Here is a 22,977-nt window from a genome sequence, read left to right on the forward strand (position 1 = left end):
AAGCTTCTTCTGTGATTCTCTGCCAGAAGAACTCAACTCTCTTGGGGAAGTAACATCCTCAAGTTCCTGCTTTTCCACATCAGATCCTGCTGTTTACGTGGTGCTTTGGTCCATGAAAAGCAACAAGACAGCAGGAGGTTTTTCCACCTGAGATGCCAGAAGTGAGGTCTGTTTCTGGACTTTTCCTACCCCCTGCCTGCCTCAAAATATCCTCTTAACATCTGTTTCCTTGATTATTTGCATTTGTTTATCAAAATATTAGCACCCAAGCTTTTCCCGTTCATAAACCCCTGAGGTGGCAAACAAACTGCTAATGAACAAATGCAAAATATTGAAACAGTAAGCTTATCAAGAGCACAAACAGGCAAATAAATGTGACAATGAACGTTCATCCTGGTATGATTTCAGGTTTTCATACACCTTTCAGTTAGTCATCTGTTCATCCCACACATAATAAGTGGGATGCTGGATCAAGCCAGATAGCAGCAAGAGACAGCGGGCAGAGCAATTTAAGGAAAGCGGGGAGTTTTAAGCAGCTACGGTTAATAGACACAGAGGTGAGAAGGTCACAGGTACAGTGAGAAATAAGGGCCAAAGAGTAGGGGGCTGTGGATCAGAGCCTTAAAAGGGCAGGGAACCCGTGTTGGGTCTGGAAAAAGGGGTGCATGCTTGTAAACTTCACCTTGACCAGCGGCATTCCCAGAAATCCTGCAGATAAATTGGTTGGAAACGCTGGCCAGATTTCCATGCATTTGCCGATTTAATTGGTTGGAGGAGGTGGAGATGGACTCTTCCCCACCTCTCCTGTTAAAAACACCGCATAAACCTTCACAAGAAGCTTCCAGAAGGAAAAAGGGGGAAAGGTTACCCAAAGCAATCAGAGCTGCGGTGCCAAGGAGTCTGCAGCCGACCCTGCGCCAAACTCACTCGCTTGCTCAAGCCTTTTGGGAAGGAGAAACAGACAAATAGATATATATGTGTGTCTAATCTCGGAAAGGGTTGCAGTTGATCTGCCCCCATTTGCAGATAGCACAGGCAGAGGAGGAGAAGGACTGCTAGGCTCCAGAGAAGCTGCAGGGAGACGTTTGGTGGTGGCAGTGGCTGTGGCTGTGGTGGACGGCAGCAAAGCTTTGGAGAATAAGGACTCTCTCCATCTCTCTCCGACTTTTGCTGCAAAGCTTAAAGCCAGAATGTGACCCTCAGCCTGCGCACTGTGGTCAGAACAGCCAGGACTTAGTGTTTTTTATTTATTTTATTTATGATAAGCATTCCTTTAGTTACTTATTTAAGAGATCAGCCTCTTCAATCAAACCCCTAAGCAGCATTTCCATGAATGTAAATAAATAAAACGCCACCCAAACTGTTCAAATGACACATACTAATAACCAGTGCTTTTTTTCTGGGGGTAGGCAGGGGTACGCATATCCCTAAACATTTTGCAAATCTAAGTTTGGCCTCATTGAGGGGTAGTATTTCAATATGAGTAGGAAAATGAGAATACTCCTAAATATTTTTTAAGGAAAAAAAGCACTGCTAATAACACACTGAAAACAAATCAAACAGAGAGTATACTGGTACCTCCAGATCTGGGACAGTGCGTTAATGGAAAAATTACCAAGATATACCCAAACATTCTTGGCTAATATGCTTATGAAGGACAATTGGCTGGAAGTATAATGCTGTTTTTGAAACAAAGCAAAAATACAAAACAAAGCTCTCAGTGTCATCTCCAATCTTTGTTAATCCTCCTTCTTCCTTCCCACCTACCACTTACGGTATTTCTGTCTCATTTTGCTGTCAACATTAGATTGTATGCTGCTAGGGGACTGTGACATATATTTGCTTATGTTGATCCACGAAACACCACCTAAATCAATGACAATTGACTCCCATCACCCCTGACCATTGCACATTCTGGGTGAAGCTGATGGGAGTTGGAGTCTGACGACACTGGGAGTACACCCATCCCTCTTTTACCAAAATGCAGCAAGTACTCTTCTGCATCAGCTGCAGACCTTTAAAATTATGTATGTCCAGCTGAACTTGTAGCTTCACCCCAAGGCGAGAATCTGACAAGAGCTGGCCTTACCATTAGTCTGCCTAATGTTCAGGGAAGTTTTTAATGTGTGACATTTTAGTGTATTTTTGGTCTCTGTGGAAGCCGCCCAGAGTGGCTGGGGAAACCCAGCCAGATGGGCGGGGTACAAATAATAAATTATTATTATTATTATTATTATTATTATTATTATTATTATTATTATGCCTGACTCAATTGTCAGATTTGGGGGCTGCTGTACATACAGCAAAACTGCCCGTTATTAGGATATTTTTACTGTCATAGGGGAAGACTGCTATTTTTGGTTTTTCTGTCTTAGGCTGTTTCTCTACTGCCCTGCCTCAGTTCTAGCTTTTAAATACAGACTCCAGACACTCAGGATTAAAGTATGAGCCTGACAGCAAACAAAAACCACTTTCTTTGCTAAAGCATTTTGTCGGTGGTGATGCTGGTGATGCTAATTTGCCGGACAACGGCAAGATGCTAAGGAGTGAAACTAAGAGTAATATGATGGAAATTGCGGGAGAAGGACACACTCCCCCTAGTGGTGGGATCACCAACATTCCCGGCGGACATTATTTAAATATATATGGGTGCTTTGCTTTTATGCAAGCAAGGCAGGCAGATTTCTGCAAAGCAGAGGCTGTAAAATTCAGAGTGCTGGATATCAAGAGCAGGCAGGAGGGGCAAGGCCCTGGCTTGTGGGCTTCCTTGAAGCATCTGGCTGGCCACTGTTGGCAACGGAGTCCTGGAATAGGTGTCCTTGAGTTCAGATCCAGCCAAGGCAATCCTTACACTGTGGCTGCTGTAAGACGGTCACTTTATTTGATGTGTGTGTTAGATATTGGAAATTTATAATTTGTGAAGTTATAAAGTGGGTGGCCTCTCCAGTATAACAAATCAACTTTTTTTTTTGTGGATAGGAAATTGACCGGACAATGCACTAAAAAGTGTGGGGTGGTGATCAGTTGATGGGAAGGTGTATAACCTCTGCAAACAAATCAGGGTGAATGTTCCTTGCTGCATGCCCTCCCCTGAAATAAATCAGAATAAATGCTCTACAAAGGGCAAGCATCAATCAAGCACCACGGAAGCAAATTGGGTTGAATGCACAATTAAACAGGTTGGCTGTGTTTTTATTCCCCTCATCTGTGCAGGTAGTTTTTGGAGCTGCAGGAAAACCCCCCATAACAAATCATACCTACAGGATGCTTTCAAAATATTGAAGGTTGGTGTAATGCATTTCTTCTGTTTATGGGATCTCTTGATTTAACATGGAAGGCAGTGTTCGTAAGAAGACAAAAATTGGCTTTGCAGCATCAGAATAAGCAACATTGAAGTCCAATGTCAAACAGGAACAATCCATCCCCTCTGTGGCCTTCTTAGGAACACAGGAAGCTGTGAATAATAACAATAACAATAACAAGAATTTCATTTATTATTTGCTTCCCAGGAGGCATTTTGAAGTGATTTACAATATTATATTTATCACTGATTTATTAACTGCCTTCTAAACCAGCATCTCGGGTATAGATTTACATATAATGTTATTAGTCTTTAAGAATATGCCATATATAAAATAGTTACATCTTTATGAAAACAATTTAAAACAATTGCATGTGAAACACGTAAAAACAACAACTCTAAATATAGAAAGAAGTTCTAAACAACAGCATACTTAAACCATTTCAGATGCAGGGGAGAGTGAGAGGCAGAGAAAATAAGATAAATTCGCATTTATCCACTTCCAGACCAGCAGTTCTTGCACTGGATGCTTTCTTTAAAAAAATAAAGGGGGGGGGGGAGACTAGACTACTGCAGAAAGAAAAAAGACTGGACTACTGCAATGTGCACTATGTGGGCCTTTTGCTTGATCTGGAGCCTACAGTTAATGCAGAATGCTGCAGCATAATTGCTAGCAGGTGTAAGACTGTGCCAGCATACAACACCTGTACTGCGGAGACAATGCCATGGCTGCTGATTTGCTGCCAGGCCAAGTTCAAAGTGTTTCTGTGAGTTTCTATTAACAACTTGAGACCAGGTTTACCTGTGAAACCACCTTGCCCCATATACATCCACTCGACTGCTTCGATCTGCAGAACTAACACTGTTTCAGGTGTTACCTGTCAGAAAGGCCCTTTCCTGGTACTCTTTCCAGCACCTGCTAAAAGCATTTTTGTTTAGACAAGCCTGCCCAGAGAAGATGCAGAATGTTTACATGTGTTTTAATCTCTGTTTATTGCCAATTTTTATTATTGTCTGAATGCTTTTAAGTGTTTTTTTTACTGATAATTTTATTGCTTTACTCTTCTTGTAACCCATTTCGAGGCTTTCTTTTGTTTTTTTTAAATAAAATAAAATAAATAAATTCACCCAGCATTCCAGCAGCACAGTCCTATGTCTACTCAAATGTAATTCCCATTGAGCTCAATTGAGCTTTGCTTTTTTCCAGGAGACTGGGTATAGGATTGCAGCCTAACTGTATGGGCTACTGGGTGGTTAAAGCGCGCTCCGTGCTCCAAAAGAGCACCCTTGTTTTCTTAAGATTTTACATAAATCCGGAGAGATACAATAGCGATGTAATTTGCTAACCTGTTTTCAACAGGAGGTTCTGTCAATCTGGATTTTGACATTGGGCGACATCTGGTGGCAGGATGCAGAATTACCTGACAATTGCTACCCTCTGTCCTTTGAGATTGCAAAAGGCACGACAGAGTTTTAAAACGCCCGCACAGAAAGGTTATTAAGCAAGAAGCAAAACTCAGCCTTTGAAGACTGAAACGCCAAGCTTTAATGTTGTTAGCAAAAAAAATCCTTTTTGCTATCAGCCATTTAAAAACGGGACTGCAGAAATTAAAACTTCATTTAGAGAGCCGCCAAACACATTCTCTACCACATTGAGAAAGGAGCAGTGGTTAGCGAGTGTTTCTTTATACAGAAGGATCAGCAGCAAAGTTTGCTAAATAAAACAAAACAAAGCAGAAAGTTTATAATCAGAATAATGGGATCTGGTTTTTATTTGCCTAGTTCTACTAGGAATGGGGGTAGGGTGTTATGTAACCAAATCTTTTTTCCCCAGCCAGGAGAGGATAGATATGAAATTTAGGAGACCATGACTTGAAGATCTTAGCATTTCTGTTCCTTGTCTTCCCACCACTGCCTCCATTAACCCTCATGCAGGTCTGGAAACTTCACCCTGGTTCCCAAGGAGACATCTGAAAGTACATCATAATAAAGCTTCAACGGAGAGGCATTTTCCTACCCGCTCCATTCCACATAAAGGAGCCAACCATTCTAACAGTTGCATCTTACTTTTTCGGATCACAAAAAGCTGCTTTACCCTGACTCAGACCATCTGCCCATCTCCTTCAGTATTGCCAACACTGATTGGCAGCTGCCCCTGAGCTTTTGGACAGGGGACATTCTCAAATCTGCCTGGAGATGCCGGGGATCAAACCTGGGACCTTCTGCATACAAAGCGATTGCTCAACCTCTGAGCTCTGGCGCTATCAACATTGGCAACATGACGGCATCCTCCACAGCTTAAGGGATACAGGTTAGGTGGCACAGAGCACGCAGCTCTGCCCTCTGACACCTTGGCAGGAAAAGCCACAGACCCACATTTTTATCATTTGTTTGTTTAATTTCTACATACCACCCTATTGCGGTTTGCAATATAAGGACACAAAATACATAACAAACAGTAACACACATAGAGAGAGACACATTTAAAGGCTGTAGATTGTTTAATCAGCCAAAGGCCTGGGTGAAAATAAATGTTTTTTGCCTGACACTGAAACATATGCAATGAAGGCAACAGGCGAGCCTCCCCGGGGAGTAATAATTTTGAAGTAATAATACAGATAATTATTTAAAGAGGACCCCCCTCCAAAAATTAGCCCAGAGTCAAAAATTACCCAAGTGCGCCACCTAAAGGTGGGCTTCCTCATCAGTCCTGATGTCTCCATGGGGTGGGTACATTAGGTTATTTCCAGAGCCCCAGACCTTAGGATTCAAACAGGAAGGATCATTGCTTTTGGCTTTACAATTTTTGTAAACCTGACAAAATCTAGGTTAAGAGGACTGATTGGGGTACCCTTATATTCCACCTCGACCACCAAGATCCACTAATGGGGGCATTTCTGGGGGTTCCTCGCACTCTGGTTGGCCTTTAGAGTAGCAGGCTGTAAAAGGGTTCCCCCTACACCCAGTTTGGCAGAATGTCTCTAAAAAACTATTTTTTAGGCAGGCTTTTACAGTATGATTTTTTTCACTTATGTTTCACATAAGGCTTAAAGGTATTGTATCCTTAACCTACAAGCATTTTCTGTAAACATAATGCTATAGGAGAGAGAGAGAGAGAGAGAGAGAGAGAGAGAGAGAGAGATTCTTTAAATTTCCTTGGAAATGTCAGTAAATAATGTAATGCAAAGGATTTTTAAAAAATAATCTAGATACTTCTGACCGTTTTCTGTAGTCATGCATTCATTCTATTTAGAAGAATTTTATGAACAACAGATAGAAAATCAAATCAATAATCTACACTGAATTCTGAATCACTGAATCACTAACATGGAAGTCAGCAAGAAACCACTCTTTGCCCTGCTTTCATGACAGAGACATCATTCTTCCTGCACAATCTTCCTGGATTAAGGCTGGTTTCTAATCTCCTGTGGGCTATGCCTATCCTTCAGATCACTTGTGAGTAGTCCTCGTGAGTATCTGCATTTTTTTGCCTGTTGACTAGGGCTACAAACTCAGTTACCTTTATTGCTCTAAAGTAGGGGTAGGGGGAACCCTTTTCAGACTGGGGGCTGTGCTCCATTGTGGGCAACCTTCCAGCGGTTGCATGCCATTGGTGCGTGGGACCACATGCAAAAGTAGGTGTGGCTACATGCAAAAGTGGGTGGAGCAATGGAGGGCAGACTACCTTTCAGACATGGAAAAGTCAGGTTTCAAGGCAATACCCACATCTCTCCATCCAGGAAGCAAGAGGCATTATCATAGTTCATTGAGGAACCCTGGTCAAGCAAAAGCATTCAGGGAGGATGCAAAGCAGGGATGCTGAAGAAACAAGGCCTGGAGGACACTTGGACAGAGTCCCAACCCCAAGATCTTGGTTACAGTTTCTCCTGCTTAAACAGCATCTGTAGTCAATACCATCACCACTGAGAGACAACTGTGACCAAAGTGTTGAACAAATTGATGAAATAAACAAAAACTAATAACAAACCATCTGTCAAACGGGTATCCGGCTGTTCCATATGTTTTCTGTACGCAAGAATGAATGCCCCTCTCCATATTTTGGTAACGTTCATATATGATGCTGTGATTTGGTTATTTATATAGGGTTGTATCGAACTAATCCATACTAAGAGTAGACCAGCTGAAATCAATAGACCTAGGTTAGTCATGTCCATTCAGTTCCATGGGTCTGTTCTGAGTAGGTGTGCCACTGGATACAAGCCCAAATATTTATTGCCACTTTGGACATTGCCCACCTTGGAAAAGCAGCATACAGCTAAATTAAAATGGCTTCCCCCAAAGGATGTGGGGAACTGTAGTTTGTTAAAGGTTTTAGGAATGTAGTTGTGGGAAAGGTAAGCTACAATTCCTGTGATTATACGCAGCCACTAAATATGAAAAAATAAGTGTTTTTTAAAGACAATTTAAAAAATAAAGCACGCTGCAATGAGAGGACTTTGGAGTCCTGGGGGGAAATGGTGAAGTGTAAAATAATATTTTACTTCCTTAACCTTCCGTTACATCAGGAACTGTTTATAAATTAGATGAGCTCTGACAGTATCGTCAAGCAGATAAAAGAAAAAACTCTCATTTCCAGAGACTCAGTTAAGATATGAATAAAGTCAAATGTTCCTGACAAGAGGAAGCATTTCATGGAACAGATACACACATATATTTCCTCCCTCAGAATTTCCAGTTTCGCCTTATGAGGCTGTGGGAAAGAATAACGATCTGGACATGTTGAAAAGAAGAAGAAGAAACCCCAACAAATTAATGTGTGTGCTTTTTAAATGATCCTGGGAAAATCAGTTTTTTAAACAACATTTGTACTGGGCTCCTCCGTCTCTTGGCCCTTCTCCACCTCACTGCCAGCATGCAGCTGTGATGATGGGGAGCCAGCAGGCATTTTGGGTGTTGTGCAGTCACAGGAGTTAGGCACACAGGAAGCTGCCTTATACCAAGTTGGTCTATTTGGCTCAGTATTATCAACACTGCTAGCAGCGGAATTTCAGGCAGTCCTAACTTGAAGATAAGCAGGGACTGAACCTTCTGTGTGCAAAGCAGATGCTCTACAACTGAGCAAAGGAACAAAGGAAGTTGAGCCAGAAGGGAAGGTCTATCTTCTACCATTACAGAAGGGGTGGGAAACCTCAGGCCCAGGGGCCCAAATGCAGCTATCCAGGTCTCTCTCTTTGACCCACAGAATTCTCCTCAAGGCACACCCTTACGTGCCTTTGTACCTTGCAGGCTTTTGCACGACCACAATATGTCTTTGAGTTCTGATGGTGCTTCTTGCTTGCCTGGATGGAGAATAAGGAGGGTTTTGCAAGTGTGTGTATAAACTAGCCCAGGGACTACAACCCATCTTCCCTAGCTAGCAGGACCGGTGCTCAGGGATGAAGGGAATTTTGGTCCAAAAACAGCTGGAGACTCAAATTTGGGAAATCCTGAACTAGCCTATTGTGCAAAAGAATAGAATGTATGTTTGTTACTCTGCCTAGGTTTCCTCTAGTCGTGCCCACTGCTGACAAGTGCTTCCCGGAAAGTTGCCCCTCAGACTGAAAATGTTCCCACCACCTGAATTGCAGGCTCCATGCAGACACTGTGCCAAGTTGCAGCTAAAGCGGGATGTCTAAATTGCAAAGAAATGGTTTTGACTGTTGCTCAATTTGTGGAGACCACTGTGCTACAGAAACAGGAGTTGTAAGCACATGGAAGGGCAAAAGTGGCTGAATAGCTCTACACCACAGTTTCCTGGTGCGTTTGGAAATTGAAGCCATGCTTTGGGTTTTCAACCATGGTTAGCGCAGCCTCTTAATAGGGAGGCACCATGTATATAAAAGGCAAAAACAAAAGCAAAAACAAAGGCAGCTGTGTTGGTCCGTAAGAAAACACTTCTAAATCCACAGTGACCTGATATACTGTTGTGGTTAAGAGAATGAGTTATGACCCAGGAAAGGCCTGGTTTGAACCTTACTCATTAATTCCCGAAGGAGCCCAAAGCAAGCTACTGTCCCTCAGCCTCAGTTTTCCATCTGTACTCTGGGGATAAATGTTTTATTTATTTAAAACTTTTCTGTACTGCCTTCATCAAAATTTAATTCCAGGGAAGGTTGACAAAAATTAAAATACAATATAGTCACAGTTGTAGAAAGAAAGCTGTATGTCATTTTCATAAAAATGTCCATATCTTGCACTTCCCCCTAATGTATGCATTTTTGCACATAAATTTGGTCAGGAAACAGCATTGCAAAATTCAGAGTAGTGCCAATTTCAAAGGATACCCGCATTTCGGTTTGCATATCGTTTTGGGAAATGTGAACTGGGTTCAGATTCCAATGCAGCCATGAAGCTTGTCAATTGGTGCTCTCCCTTGCCTAGCCTACCTCCCAGGGCTGTTGGGAAGATAAAAATAGGGCAATCCTCACACATGCCATGCTGAGCTTCTTGAAGGAAGGACACAAATGTTATTGATGGATAAATAGATGCCGTCTTGAATGAAGGCACCCCCTTTTGTCATTTCTCCTGAAATCAATTCCCAGTCACTTGAAGCAGCCATCAGTCACTCATCCTCTAATGAGTGCCTTTAAAAAAAAGAGAAGAACACAGCAAAAAGAGACCTTGAAGTATCTTAACCTCCGTGACCTTATTAATAACTTGTGAAGAGCTTGGCAGCATTGGTGCAACTGCTTTAATTATACAGCTGGCAGCAATGGGAGGAGATGAAAAGGAAAACGTACACAGGTCCTGCAGTGCTTGGACCTCACAGACTAACAAGGTAATTCTAAGCAGGTTTACTCAGAAGTAAGCCCAATGGGACTTACTCTGTACTAGGTATCATTATCACTATTTATATTGGTGCTTGATAGACACAACACAAGAGGAAAAGGACTAGGGAGGGAAGAGGAAAGCAAGCATCAGAGCAGTTTCTTCTTCTTCACTGGACGATGGCTGGGATCAGGTTTGATCTCCCCTTGGAGATCATGGTAGCCAGAATCATTCAGTTGATCAAAACACTTAGGATGTTTATGCATCCTAGAAAGGCTAAACGTGATAGACACATAGTCCAAGCCTGAAATGGAAGCCTTGAAGCAGCCTTGTTCAGGGAAGCTTTTAATCTGTGATATTTTACTGTATTTTTTGTTTCTATGGAAGCCGCCCAGAGTGGCTGGGGAGGCCCAGCCGGATGGGCGGGGTACAAATAATAAATTATTATTATTATTATTATTGAAATAAAGGCTGGAAAGAATTCAAGGGAACTCTCATGCCACCCTGAAAGTTGAGTTTTATTTAATACCTCTACTCCTTGCCTTTCTATTAAAAAAGGCCCAACAGCAATGAATTTTCTCTAGGAGCAAAGGAAGCTGCCCTGAGTCCACCTAGCTCAGTATTGTCAACACTGACTGGCAGCAGCTCTCCAGGAGGAGAGGGACTTGTGGGATTTTTCCGCCTCAGGTGCTAAAATAGCTTGGGGACAGTGCACCTTGGAATTGCAAGGAAGGAGGGGGCACCATTGCTTTGCCCCCAGCTGTAACACATCTCAGCCAGGGTTGCTTTAAAAATATTTTTCAGTAAAATTAATCAGTGCACAGATAGGCCTGTGCAGACACACACAGATACAGACATTGTCCATCCACCCCAGATAGATGACCTCAGACAAAGGCTGGCTCTCCTTGAGTGTGCAATTGCTGTTAATTGGGAGATAACAGACGGGGACAATGGCGCTCTAGGGCGAACTGGGGGCGGGGAGGGGGAGAAAATAAGTTAAGACAAACACAAGCAGGGCTCTTCTAATTGGGAGCCGCGCCTGATGGATCAACCCGCTTTCTCTTTGTCCAGGAGCCAGGAGGGGCCTCATATTGAGGAAGAAGGCGTCAGCCACTGACTCCTGGACAAAGGACTGTCTGCTGCCAGCAAAGCCAGGCGTCCATCTCTCCCCCCCCCCTTGTGCCCCCCCCCAGCCTTTCTCACCCAAATCTCAGAAAATTATTAACCCCTTTCTGGGAGGCTGAAGGATATTCCCGGCTCATTGGGACAGGGCAGTAAAATCAGCAAGATGTTTGATGAACCAAATTTGTAAGGACGTCAGAAGAGACCTGCTGGTGGACCAGCAGGAAACCCCCGAACAAGACTCGAGAGCAACAACAACTCTCCCTTTTTAAGAAAGCCAAAACTGTATTACCGACAACCTAGATCTTTGGTTCCGCTTGTGCCTTTGGACAAATAGGTTTGGCAGGGTGTTGCTGTTTTCTAAAGGTTTTTGTTTTTTGTTGATTTTTTTTAGTTTTCAAAAAGAAACAAAACCCCCACCAGACCCGTTTATCAGAGAGAAAAATAGGACAATGTTTTCCTCTTACAATAGCTGGTTGCAACATCTGCCTAGATAATTTTCCAGCCTATGTAATTCCCAGGCAAATTGTCTTCAGGGGTATTCAATGCCCTTCCTCTGTATCTTATATAAACCATATTGCTCTCCCTCCAAAGAGCTCAAGGCGGTACACATCAATTCATTAAATGTATAGCCTGCCCTTCCTCTCAAAGGAGCCCGGGGCAGCAAACACACTAAAAAATCTATTAAAAAAAAACCTGTTCCAATACAGAGGCAGACTGAGAAAGATGTCTCCTTAAAAGCCGTGTTGGAAGAGGAAGGCCTTCAGGAGGAGTCAGAAAGGCAACAGAGATAATAATAATAATAATAATAATAATAATAATAATAATAATAATAATAATATTTTATTTATACCCCGCCCTCCCCGGCCAGAGCCGGTCTCAGGGCGGCTAACACCAATAAAATCACAGTAAAAAACATAATGGGGGGGGACCAATTTAAAATACAGGTTAAAATGCAATTTAAAATGCAGCCTCATTTTAAAAGTACTGTAGCTGATAAATCAAGACTGCAAGGGGAGGGAAACATAAGGGTCAGATGGTGCCTGTCTGATATTTAACATGGTTTCCCACCTGCACTTATCCACATGACAACCCTGTGAGGTAGATTCGGCTCAGAGTCTGTGACCGGCTCATGGTCCTCCAATGAGCTTCATGGCTGTGTGGGGATTTAAGAGCCTGACTTGAGTGCCATAACCTTTTCCCTACCTGTGATAGCCATCTTTGAAGGTTTGTCACATGGAAGATGGAGCAAGCTTGTTTCTTCCTACTGCAGAGGGCAGGAGCCTCAAACCAATGGGCCTGATGGGAAATTGTAGGCCCATTTACGAAAGGGCCCCCCTTTGCCTCTACCGGAGGACTCGGAGCAGGTCCCTCAGTTGGCCAATGGGCCTGCCTGGTTCCCCTGTGTCTTCTGGCCTGAGGGCCTGAAGTTATCCACCTCTGTATTAGACTTATAGATTGCTTTATTTTTTAAAAAAAAATATTAACACTTCATGGCTGAGTGGGGATTTGACATAAGAACAGCCCTGCTGTTGGGCACGTTTCCGGAATTTTCTACATGTTCCCTGAACGCCACTTTGACCATCATAGTGCAGGGAGGGTTCTGAGGGCAGTGAGGGACAACTTGGCAGTGTGGGGGGGGGGGGCTCAAAGCATATGGGGAGGAATAATAATAATAATAATTTATTATTTATACCTCTGGGCGGCTTCCAATCAAATATTAAAAACAATACAGCGTCAGACATTAAAAAACTTCCCTAAACAGGGCTGCCTTCAGTTGTCTTTTAAAAGTAAAATAGTTGTTTATTGCCTTGACATCTGCTAGGAGGGCATTCCACAGGGCGGTGCCACTACCGGGAAGGCCCTCTGTCTGGTTCCCTGCAATGTCACTTCTCATAATGAGGGAGCCACCAGAAGGCCCTTGGAGGTGGACCTCCGTGTCTGGGGCTGGACGATGCGGGTTGAGACGCTCCTTCAGGTATACAGGACCGAGGCCGTTTAGGGCTTTAAAGGTCAGCACCAACACTTTTGCTCGGAAATGTACTGGAAACGTACTGGGAGCCAGGAAGGACAGATATTGGGGGATCTGTTAAGCATTCAGCCCCCTGCCCCCCCCCCGTGCTGTGCAGGCTGGCAGGTGTGCCTTCAGCTCTGTTGCAGCAGAAAAATCTCACACGCCCATTTGGTTAAGCAGCGGAGATCAAGCTGTGCCGGGAGACGCCGTCCGCTTCAAGCTCCAGCTCGCATGCTTGAGTTCACATGGTTTCACCAGAATCGGTCTTGCACAGCTTTTCTCCCCTGCAAGATTCCCACTGCATAGGTGCATCACCCAAATCTCAACAGCCACCACCATTTTCCATTTCTTCATCGCATGGGGTCGGACTGGATGACCCTTAGGGTCCTTCTGGACTCTACAATTCTATGATTGATCAAGCTCATGCAAAAGGCACACTCCATTCTTTCGAGGAATGGGCAAGCATTAATTTTACTTTGTTTCTTTTAAGTTCCATTTGCCACATTTGTGATCTTTCTTAAAGCAACTCCTCAGGAGGATTAATCAGCATTTCACTGTTTTATGTCATTTTCACCAACGCATGCATTTTTGCACACAGTATTTGGCCAGAGAAGGGGATCGCAAAATGCTGAGAAGTGCACATTGTTTCGGGAAGTGCAGAACAGGTAGGCCCATATTAAAAGGAGAACCAAACTGAATTTGTCCCCTTGAACCCCCAATTCTTACACCGCCAAATGGTGAACCATATTCAGCCTGAGGGCCACATTCCCTTCTGGATAACCTTCTGGGGTCCACATGCCAATAGTGTGGAGGGGGCAGAATTGAATGATTGTCATCAGAGGAACATGCAGTTTCCCACCCCAGAAAGAACCAACCAAAATAAATTGGGGGCCATAGATAGCTCAGTCGATAGAGCACAAAATTCTTAATCTCGGGTCCGTGGGTTCGAGCCACACGTTGGGCAAAAGATTCCTGCATTGCAGTGGGTTGGCCTAGATGACCCTCATGGTCCTTTTCAACTTTGCAGTTCTGATTCTGTGAAAAGCCAGAGGCTTCCAACCCATATCCTCTATCTCGGCCACGCACAAGTTATTGCCAGAGTTCAAGGGCTTATTCCAGCCAGACAAAAGCAATGGAGAAGAAAGGGCATCGGCACCAGGGGAACTCCCTGGGACTTTCCCAAGGGCCAGATAGAAATGGCCGAGGGACAGCGTTTAACCTCCCCCCTGCTTTACAAGGGAGGTTGTGCAGATTTCAACTAGATATCACATTGTAAGTACCGGTACTTGAAAGCATTGTATAAATGTTAAGCACGGATAGTTTTTATCTATTTCCCCCTTGATTGGTCCAGGTTCTCACAAAGCTTTCATAGGCTGCATGCACACCATCCATTTAAAGCAAATGACTTTCTTCTAAGAATCCTGGGAACTGTAGTTGACCCTCTCCCAAAGGCACAATTCCCAGCACCCTTAACAAACTACAGTTCCCGGGGTTATTATTTGAGGGTGTGGGAATGTGCTTTAAAACGATGCACTTGAAATGTTCGGTGGTCTGTATGTCACCATCGTTACAACACTAATTAGGCTTTGTCAGCAGAGGGCGCCCTGTTCATAAGGAGCCAGCCCCACTGGCTTTTTCCTCTCCTTTTTCCCAAGACAAACAATTTGACTAATAAATCTTCCAGAGAATGAGGAAAGGGTAATTGGTGAAGAAAAGGGGTTGTTTATGTCATCCTTTATTGCTTTACCATAAAGCGACGTAGCTGAACTTAAAGCAGAGAGAGAGAGCAAGAAGAGGCGAAAGTTCAATTCCTATCCATTGTGGAGGGCTCAACTGCAAAGAGGAAGAAAATAGAATTTTCCATTTCAGATGGGGTTTTTTGTAGGGGACTGGAGGTTTGGTGGGAGCAGAGAAGATCACATTCAGGGGTGGAAGATGGGGAGGCAAGACACACAGTAAGGGAACAAAATGATTCTGCTTCTGGTATGGAACACTTGATGTTTTAATAGCCTCTAAAAAAGAAAAGAAAAGTGGATTTTAGGAACATCTATGGCATTTTTTAAGCCTAAAACACACTGGCCTCTGGATTGTTCCTTTGCAAGTGGGGCTCCCTGTCAGTGTGGATCAGCTGATTGGCACTGACAGGGAACTCCGCTGAGACTGGCTGCGCAAGAAACTCCAAACAGAGTTGATCTCCCCTCTGCAGAGGAAACGGTTTGGATTCAAACCGCTTCCTCCAAAACTTATCAGCCCCTTTGGTGGCATGTGCTCCCTGCGCCAGTCAGCTGATTGGCACTGAAAACGCATCTTTAAAGGAACCACCAACCAGCTACCCGTATTTTTTGCTCTATAACACGCACCCGACCATAACACATACGTAGTTTTTAGAGGAGGAAAATCCGTAGGCATGCCACCCGTAGGCATTCCCTCCGTAACACACACAGACATTTCCCCTTACTTTCTAGGAGGAAAAAAGTGAGTGTTATGGTGCAAAAAATACGGCAATTGACACCTACAGCGACCTCTGTTTAACTGGATCGCTTGATGTCGTTATGACATCAGGGTGATTGACTGGCGGATGGTCCCACCCACCTGTCCGTGTTGGCCCATATGAGGGGCCGGGAAGTAGGGATCCAGACTACTGACAGGATCCACTTCCCTGCCCCTACTCCATATGGACAATAATAACTCTGTTGCTTGAGATTTAAGACTTCTCAGGAAGTTTCCCTTTGGTAGGAATGCTATGGTTTGTTTTAGCAACCGAAAACTGTCCCTAGGTGAAGCCGGGAAAGCTTCACCTGCTAAATCTCAGCCTGTTGTGCTGCCATAAAAGGCCCAGAAGCAAGTCCTGTGACAGCAACAAGAAAGCAGCTATGTTGTTCTTTAGAGCAGAATGGATTGAATATGCTCAGTGAGCTTGGAATGGGAATGGAATGACCTCAGAGAGGACACGGAATAGAAAGGAATGGAGCAGTACTCCACATGCTGCAACATTTTGTTGCAGGCCCTACATATTTGTCTCTATTTGTGGCCTAATCAAGCAAAGAAGTCCTTAATCAGTTCTATGTTGGTGCTCCATCAGCAACCTTTACAATAAAGTGGAGGGGTAGAATTGTCCCATATTGCAGATGGGAACAGACTGCAGCTATAGTCAAAAGTGAGTTTATGGTAAGATCTGTACCAGAGGCTGCTTAATTCACCACTCACATGCCTGTAGCTTGGTCCTAGGCATGCTTACACTCAAGTAAACCCCACACGCTCTGAAAGGGAGCCTGTGAGAGATAATTCTAGAAAGTTCATCAAGCCAAAAAACCAATAAAAAGCTTCCTCTCTGCAAGGATGGGAAGCATATTTTGCAAACATAATTAAGGCGAAAGATCATGTTCAAAGGGAAACAGTTTATGTTGGCAATCGGAATCAAAAGGAAAAGGAATGGAAGATTTTATGGATTGTGAGAGCCAAGTTGTTGTTGTTTTGTTTTGTTTAATTACAGCAAAACGGTACAATGTTCCCCCCCCCAACCTGCCCCCACCCTGTGCCTTACCCCATCTTGCCGGAGAGCATTTCTGTTGCTGTCGCTTTAAATCAATCTGCAGCCCCCCCCCCCCTTTTCCATTTATATCTCTGTAATGCGAAGCGGATGTCGATGTGAATTGAAGCATTTTAATCTTTCCTGATCAAAATGAAATGCAGACCCGCTGGGATTTATAGCAGACTTTCTACACATCCCCTAATTGAAAATAATAACAAACATATTATTATTATTATTATTATTATTATTATTATTATTATTATATATGGTCCTGACTGAAGCAAGAGCGGAAAAAGAATCAGTAAGGGAAAGGGGGGAGGGATATTCCTAGTTTGAAAGAAAAGAAGCAAAGTCTTTATATTCAAAAATTTATCATGGTTTCTCATCAGTTATTTAAAAAAGAAGAAGCCCAAATTGAGACCAAATGACTCAGAGTAAAAAGCTATGTACACACCATACATTTAAAGCATTGTTAAGGGTGCTGGGAACTGTAGCTCTGTGAGGCCTGAGGGGCATACTACAGTTCCCAAATTTCTTTGGTGGGGCAGGGTGTGTGTGTTTAAATATGTGGCATATTTGCAGCCAAATATGCAAATTGTGGTTGAGACAGACTGTGGGGTGTGTAGGATAGCTGAAAGCAGTTTGAGACTGGATTGGGTGGTGATATCATTAAAATTTCTCACAATGCCCTAGCACAGCCTATTGCAGGAGAAATGATCTGCGTTGTACATTTAAAGCACTGCTATGCCACTTTAACAGCCATGGCTTCCTACATAGAATCCTGGGAGTTGTAGTTTTTCAAGGGTGCTGACTCTGAGAGAACCCATCTCCCCTTCGCAGAGGGCAAGGCCACATTCTATAGTTAAACCACACCTGATGCACATGACTCGCCCCAAGGAATCCTGGGAACCCTCACAGAACTACAATTTCCCAGCACCCTTAACAAGCCACATTTCCCAGGATTCTTTTGGAGAAAGTCGAGTGCCTTTAATTTGTGCAGCGGATCTGCCCGGAGCTACAATTCTCAGAGTGGTTTAACAACCAATGCCTCTTCCAAGAGCAAACTGGGAACTGTAACTGTGGGTTGTTCAAAGAGTGGCCTCAGCTAATGTTATATCCCAAGAGAAGAGTTCGTAGCAGCAACCCTAACTAGCAAGGCACTCTGAAGCAGGGGTAGCCAAGGCAGTGCCTTCCATATGTTCTGGACTCCCACCATTCCTGACCATGCTGGCTGAGGCCAATGGGGGTGCCATGGAATATTACGGGCGACAACATCCACAATCTCAATCATATTAGATGGCCCAGAGAGGAAGGATGGACAAGCCTAGCCCATGGGTGGGAATCCTCAGGGCCTGGGGGCCAAAAGCAGCCCTCCTCTGGCCCTTGGGACTCCCCCTAGCCATACTCCCGACTTTCCTTGAGTATCCTTGCCTGCTTCAGATGTGTCCTTGAGCTCTCATGAGACTTTCCGGGCTAGAAAGTAGCCAACCTCAGGCCTAGCAGCTCCATGGGCAGTGGGTGCTTTAGATGTGGAGCTGGTTGATGGCAGGGCCGGCCCTGTCATTGGACAGCAAATCCTATAGGGCAAGGAGCAGCTGCGAATTGTCGGAGGGCAACGCTGCATGTGCCACACACACAGCTTCTCCTGTACCCAGATGGGGTGGAAGATGGTGTTCTTCTGCCGGTGTTAAGATTCAAACTGTCAGCCCATCTGGCTTCTGCACATGGAATTAGGTGGGGTGCCATCTTGACTTTTGCCTCAGGCAGGAAAATGCCTCAGGCCGACCCCAATCACAGGAGTACTGAAATTGTGCCGTGAGAGCAGAATGCTTGACTAAATAGACCAGGGAGAGCCGCCTTTCTCCTTCCTCGCTCATAATACTGACATTCAGGGGTCATCCAATAAAATTTGATGGGCAGTTGTCCGTGGTTGTTGGTGCCCAATGAGTCTGGTGGGGCAGAAGACAGGAAGGACAAATGGTAGGCAGCACCATTTTAGAAATATTCCATTCTGCCATTTTAGGTCTGTCTTCCAAGGAGAGACATACCGGCTTGCAATGCCTTTAATGTATGGGGGGACAGGGTTGCTGCAGGTCTGGAGGTTATAAATTGAATTATAGAACATCCCAGGATGAATTCTTTTATACCAAATAACATAATTCTTTATTGTACAAAGTTAAGGCGAAAGAAAGGCTTTCTCCACAAAAGACAGATTTAATTTGTGGATGGTGTGATCATGAGATGTGGTTGACCAATGGTCTAAACCCCTGCCTCCGCTTTTTTTAAAAGCCAATGTCTCTATGGGGAACCTGTTGCCCAGCAGCCGCTGCAGGACTAGAACTCCCATAATTCCCCTGCTCATTGGCCGCAATGCCTGGGGCTGATGGGAGCTGGAGTCCCAAGGGCTTCCAACTCTTTCATCGAGGATAAGCCTATTGATAGCTACTAGTTGTGATGGCTGTGTGGAACCTCCAGTTTCGGAGGAAGTCTATCACTGAGTGTCAGTTGCCAGGCAGACAATGATGGGGAAGTGCTGAAACCTTTTGCCTCCTATACCTGAAGGCACCTGGTTGGCCACCAAGAGAAATGGGACATTCTCTTGGTGGACCATTTGTCTGATCCAGATTTTGTCTAGATTCTCTGTGTGAAGAAGAGAGAGAGAAATAGAGAGGAGAGAAAATCAGGGGAGGGGTTTGTTCTTTGAATATTTTTTATTGAAAGATGTGAGAGAACTCATCAAAAAAAATTGAACAGATAGATACCCGAATAACCAGCACTTTTCTAATCATGTCATTAAAAAAAATTAAAACAATATATAGCACACTGTCCATGTGATATTTTAAATTTTAGTATAGTTTTAAAGGTTTTTTTTTTCCTTTTTTGTTGTTCTGGAGTGAAAAATAAAAACCTGAGGTTTATTCCTGCATTTCTTTTTCAATACCCCACGCTCCGAAAGAGATTCCCACTGCCCCATTCATTCAACATTAAAATTTCATTTTCAATGGTTATATACTGGGAGGGGACACTGTTCCCTGTAGAGTCCCTGTAAAAAGGATTTAACTCCCTCCCCCCCATGTCTTCAGAGCAGTACTGATGGCACGATTGTCTTTGAACAGGCAGGGTAAGCCTTTTTCTTTTTTTTTAGACACAAAAGTCAAAAAGAAAACCCAATATTTTCTTCCATTCACAAAGAGCTAAATAGGTCTTCATTTACAATATGTATGCTCACGTAAAATGAAAAAAACAAAACAATGAAATGTGACGAGTTAAACTCTAATTATGTACACTCCAATGTACAACTCTGAATAAATTAATACCAATTTTTGCATATTTTGGGATTCGTATAGCTTATTTACACAAATTACCATTTATTCCATAAATATTATGTTTCTTTTAATTTTTTTTTCTGGTACACAGGTTGAGTTCAAGAAAAAAGAAAGAATGAAAGTCAATCACACTGACTGTACCAGTTTCTAAAGATCACTGTGGGTGATTTTTGATGGCCTCCCAGTAAAGGCGGGGAGCTGGATGTCAACTTTCAGAAGTCTGCTGTCCTCTTATGCACTGCGCCCCAAATGAATGTCCAGTGTTCAGTCGGCCAGAGTTTGTAGATTTCAGAGGAAAGAAAATTCTCCCCCCATTGTTCCTGCTTGAAAACAATGTCCGCATTTCAGAAATTCCATCCTTATAGGTAGAAAGTAGCAAAATGCCTTTTCCAACAGTGCTGATTTATTTATTTTATTTTTTAAAAAGCTATAGGAATAGGTGGCCTGAATCATACCCTTCCATGACCATAGCTCTCTCTATATATCCTGCTACAACAACCAGAACCAGGAGACAAGTCTGCATTTGGGGGCAGATGTGGTTGTGGGACTGACCTCCAGAACCCAGGTCAGCACCAAAATTCTCCCATGCTTCTTACCAACGGGTGATGCTCAAATGTTGTAGTGTGCCTCCTTCCTCCCCTGTTCCATCTGGGTGCCTCTGTAGTGCATCACACCTGGGCTCCCTCATCCTTACTCTCCCTTATCTTAAATCCCCCCCTCCTTTTCTTAAAATAAATATTTATACTGTGCTGTACACACCTTTTCCCCCAGCATCTCCTGATCCCTTTTGGAGGGGCTGCCTCTCCCAAGGGTTAAGTCACTTGGGGGATTCCCTTCCAGGAGAGACTTCCCTCTGGGTGTCTAGACCACTGACCAGTCTCTGGATGTTCTGGAGCTCATTGATGGAATCCTTTAAGGACCCTTTAGGGGACAACGAGGCCCGTTGGCTGCTGGGTTTGTGAACGGGTAGATCCGAGAGCGGACTGGATTCCCTGCTGCTTCCGGGCTTTGAACCTTCTGAGCTGGCATTCAAGCTGGTAGGCAGGCCAGTGGTTAGGAGGTTGGTGCTTGGTGGGATGGTGACCGGGATCTGGTAGGGGCTGAAACGCAGGCGAGGACGGGCGCTGCTCAGAAAGGGGTTCCGGGATAGCGAGCTGGCAGTGGCGGCACTGGTCACCGGCATGGCGGATGCTGCGGCAGCTGCCGCCGCCATGTAAGTGTACGGGTAAGGGAAAAGTCCACCAAAAGTAGGCACCGGGATTCCCTGGGAACAAGGAAAGACAAAAAGGAGGTTATGGAATTTCACAGCTCAGAAAAACCACCGGTTGCAGAGTGGAAAGGAACAAGCAAAGGAATCGCATTAAATTACAGATTTGGTTCCATGTAGGCAAGCATGCTCACATCTTAGCATGTTATCTATTGCCCTCTTGGTGTTACAATTCATACCCTCCCATTCTAGAGATGGACAAATCAGTCAATTTCTGCTTTACCTGTCGCAAGGGCTTGGAAGGCCCTGAAAAATTCTATGCGGTTTGCTGGGATTTTATCTTAGGGACAGCAAATATAGACACACAAGGCTCCCTCTTCACATTACAGCACAGAATTCGGTTTTCCTAATTGTCTTAAGGACTTTTCCAACCTAATATTAAGTCTGTCTTGGATATACTGTGCTGTACTTCTGTTCATTATTTATTATGTTCTGTTATTTTTATATTGCCCACATGGAGTTTGCTGCACATTTGGCATATCCGGTCTTATTTCTCTACTGCGGTCAGCTTTTAATTTGCAAGCTCTTTGGGGCAGGGAATTGTTTCTTTCTTTCTTTCTTTCTTTCTTTCTTTCTTTCTTTCTTTCTTTCTGCTTGTGCTGATCTGGATAATAAACGAAAGGGACTATGCAACTGGTGAACAAGCACGGGCTTACAGTACAGACTGGTCCAAAGTGGCAAATGGGGCTCTGCCCCCCCCCCCCAAGCGCAGTCTGCCTTCCACCAGGCCTTACCCTGCCTCCCTCCTTCTTCATAACCATTCCCAGAGGGGGTCCTGCCTGTCAGCTCCCTCCTCCTTTGTGGTGTTCTTGTAGAAGCCAGCAGGGAGGAGGATTCCGAGGAAACTAGAATTAGTTGCCTCTGGAACAGCTGAACATTATCCTGGAATACAGCTGTTCCTGGAGTGAACATTTTGAATAATCTGAATGATTTTTATCTACATAAATGGCAGGTAGAGAATCGGAAGCCCTTATTTCTCTTTCTTAGCTCTCTTTTTATTTTTAATGATTTCTAGTTATTGTCTTCTTCTGCTAATTCAATCTATGCTTGTGTTTTGATTTGTTTCTTGATGTCCTCTACTGTGTGTTAATGAGGATACACACAGGAAGGTGATGGATGGAGGATGGAGGACCCTGTGTGAGAGGCAGGGAAGATCTCCCAGGCTGGGAGGATGGAAGAAGAAAGAGAAGCTCCCAGTGGAGAGTTGGGAGGGTTCACCAACTTTTGTGGGAGGCAATGATTAAAATGTGCCCCAAATAGAAGGTCCCCCCTTTTTTCCTTCCTTTCTTTCTTCCTTTCTTTCTTTCTTTCTTTCTTTCTTTCTTTCTTTCTGTTTTCCTTTCTATTTTTCATGTGTTTGTCTTGTTCTCTCCTTTCTTTTCTATTTTCATTAAGATCAATTGGGCTTTTATTGTATAGTATGTTGAAAAGTTTCAATATTTATTTATTTTTAAAGAATTCATTGCCTCTGCCTGTGATTAGCTCTGACCACCCCTATCATTGGCCCTGGGCTCCGCCCCCTGTTGGGCTCAATAAGTCTGGGAAAGAAAGCTTGCATTAAGCTGAACAGACAAAACTAGAAACATGATGGGTCCAGCTTGGGTTCCCACACACCTTTTGTCTAAATGACGTAGTACAACTTCCCTT

At 43.9% G+C, this 22,977-nt stretch overlaps 2 protein-coding genes across 8 annotated transcripts in view; both read right to left on the minus strand.

Annotated features, from left to right (window-relative positions):
* TBX4 (T-box transcription factor 4) overlaps window positions 1-13,309 on the minus strand; it is a 126,849-nt gene extending 113,540 nt beyond the window's left edge. Inside the window, exons 1-4 of one of the 7 annotated variants that reach the window (XM_080983010.1) lie at window positions 12,398-12,628; window positions 9,732-9,885; window positions 4,104-4,217; window positions 3,262-3,454 (exon numbers count right to left, since the gene is read on the minus strand). In XM_080983010.1, the coding sequence (XP_080839136.1) occupies window positions 3,262-3,299 (38 nt within the window). In that variant the 5' untranslated portion in view covers window positions 3,300-3,454; window positions 4,104-4,217; window positions 9,732-9,885; window positions 12,398-12,628. The other 6 variants (XM_080983009.1, XM_080983011.1, XM_080983000.1 and 3 more) reach the window with 6 other exon arrangements.
* Window positions 13,310-19,429: 6,120 nt separating this feature from the next.
* TBX2 (T-box transcription factor 2) overlaps window positions 19,430-22,977 on the minus strand; it is a 34,506-nt gene continuing 30,958 nt past the window's right edge. Inside the window, exon 7 of the mRNA XM_080982951.1 lies at window positions 19,430-21,327. Within this exon, the coding sequence (XP_080839077.1) occupies window positions 20,881-21,327 (447 nt within the window). The 3' untranslated portion in view covers window positions 19,430-20,880. The remainder of the gene's footprint in view (window positions 21,328-22,977) is intronic.

Source organism: Podarcis pityusensis (genome assembly GCF_964106645.2).
Source record: "Podarcis pityusensis genome assembly, chromosome: 15".
NCBI lineage: Eukaryota > Metazoa > Chordata > Lepidosauria > Squamata > Lacertidae > Podarcis > Podarcis pityusensis.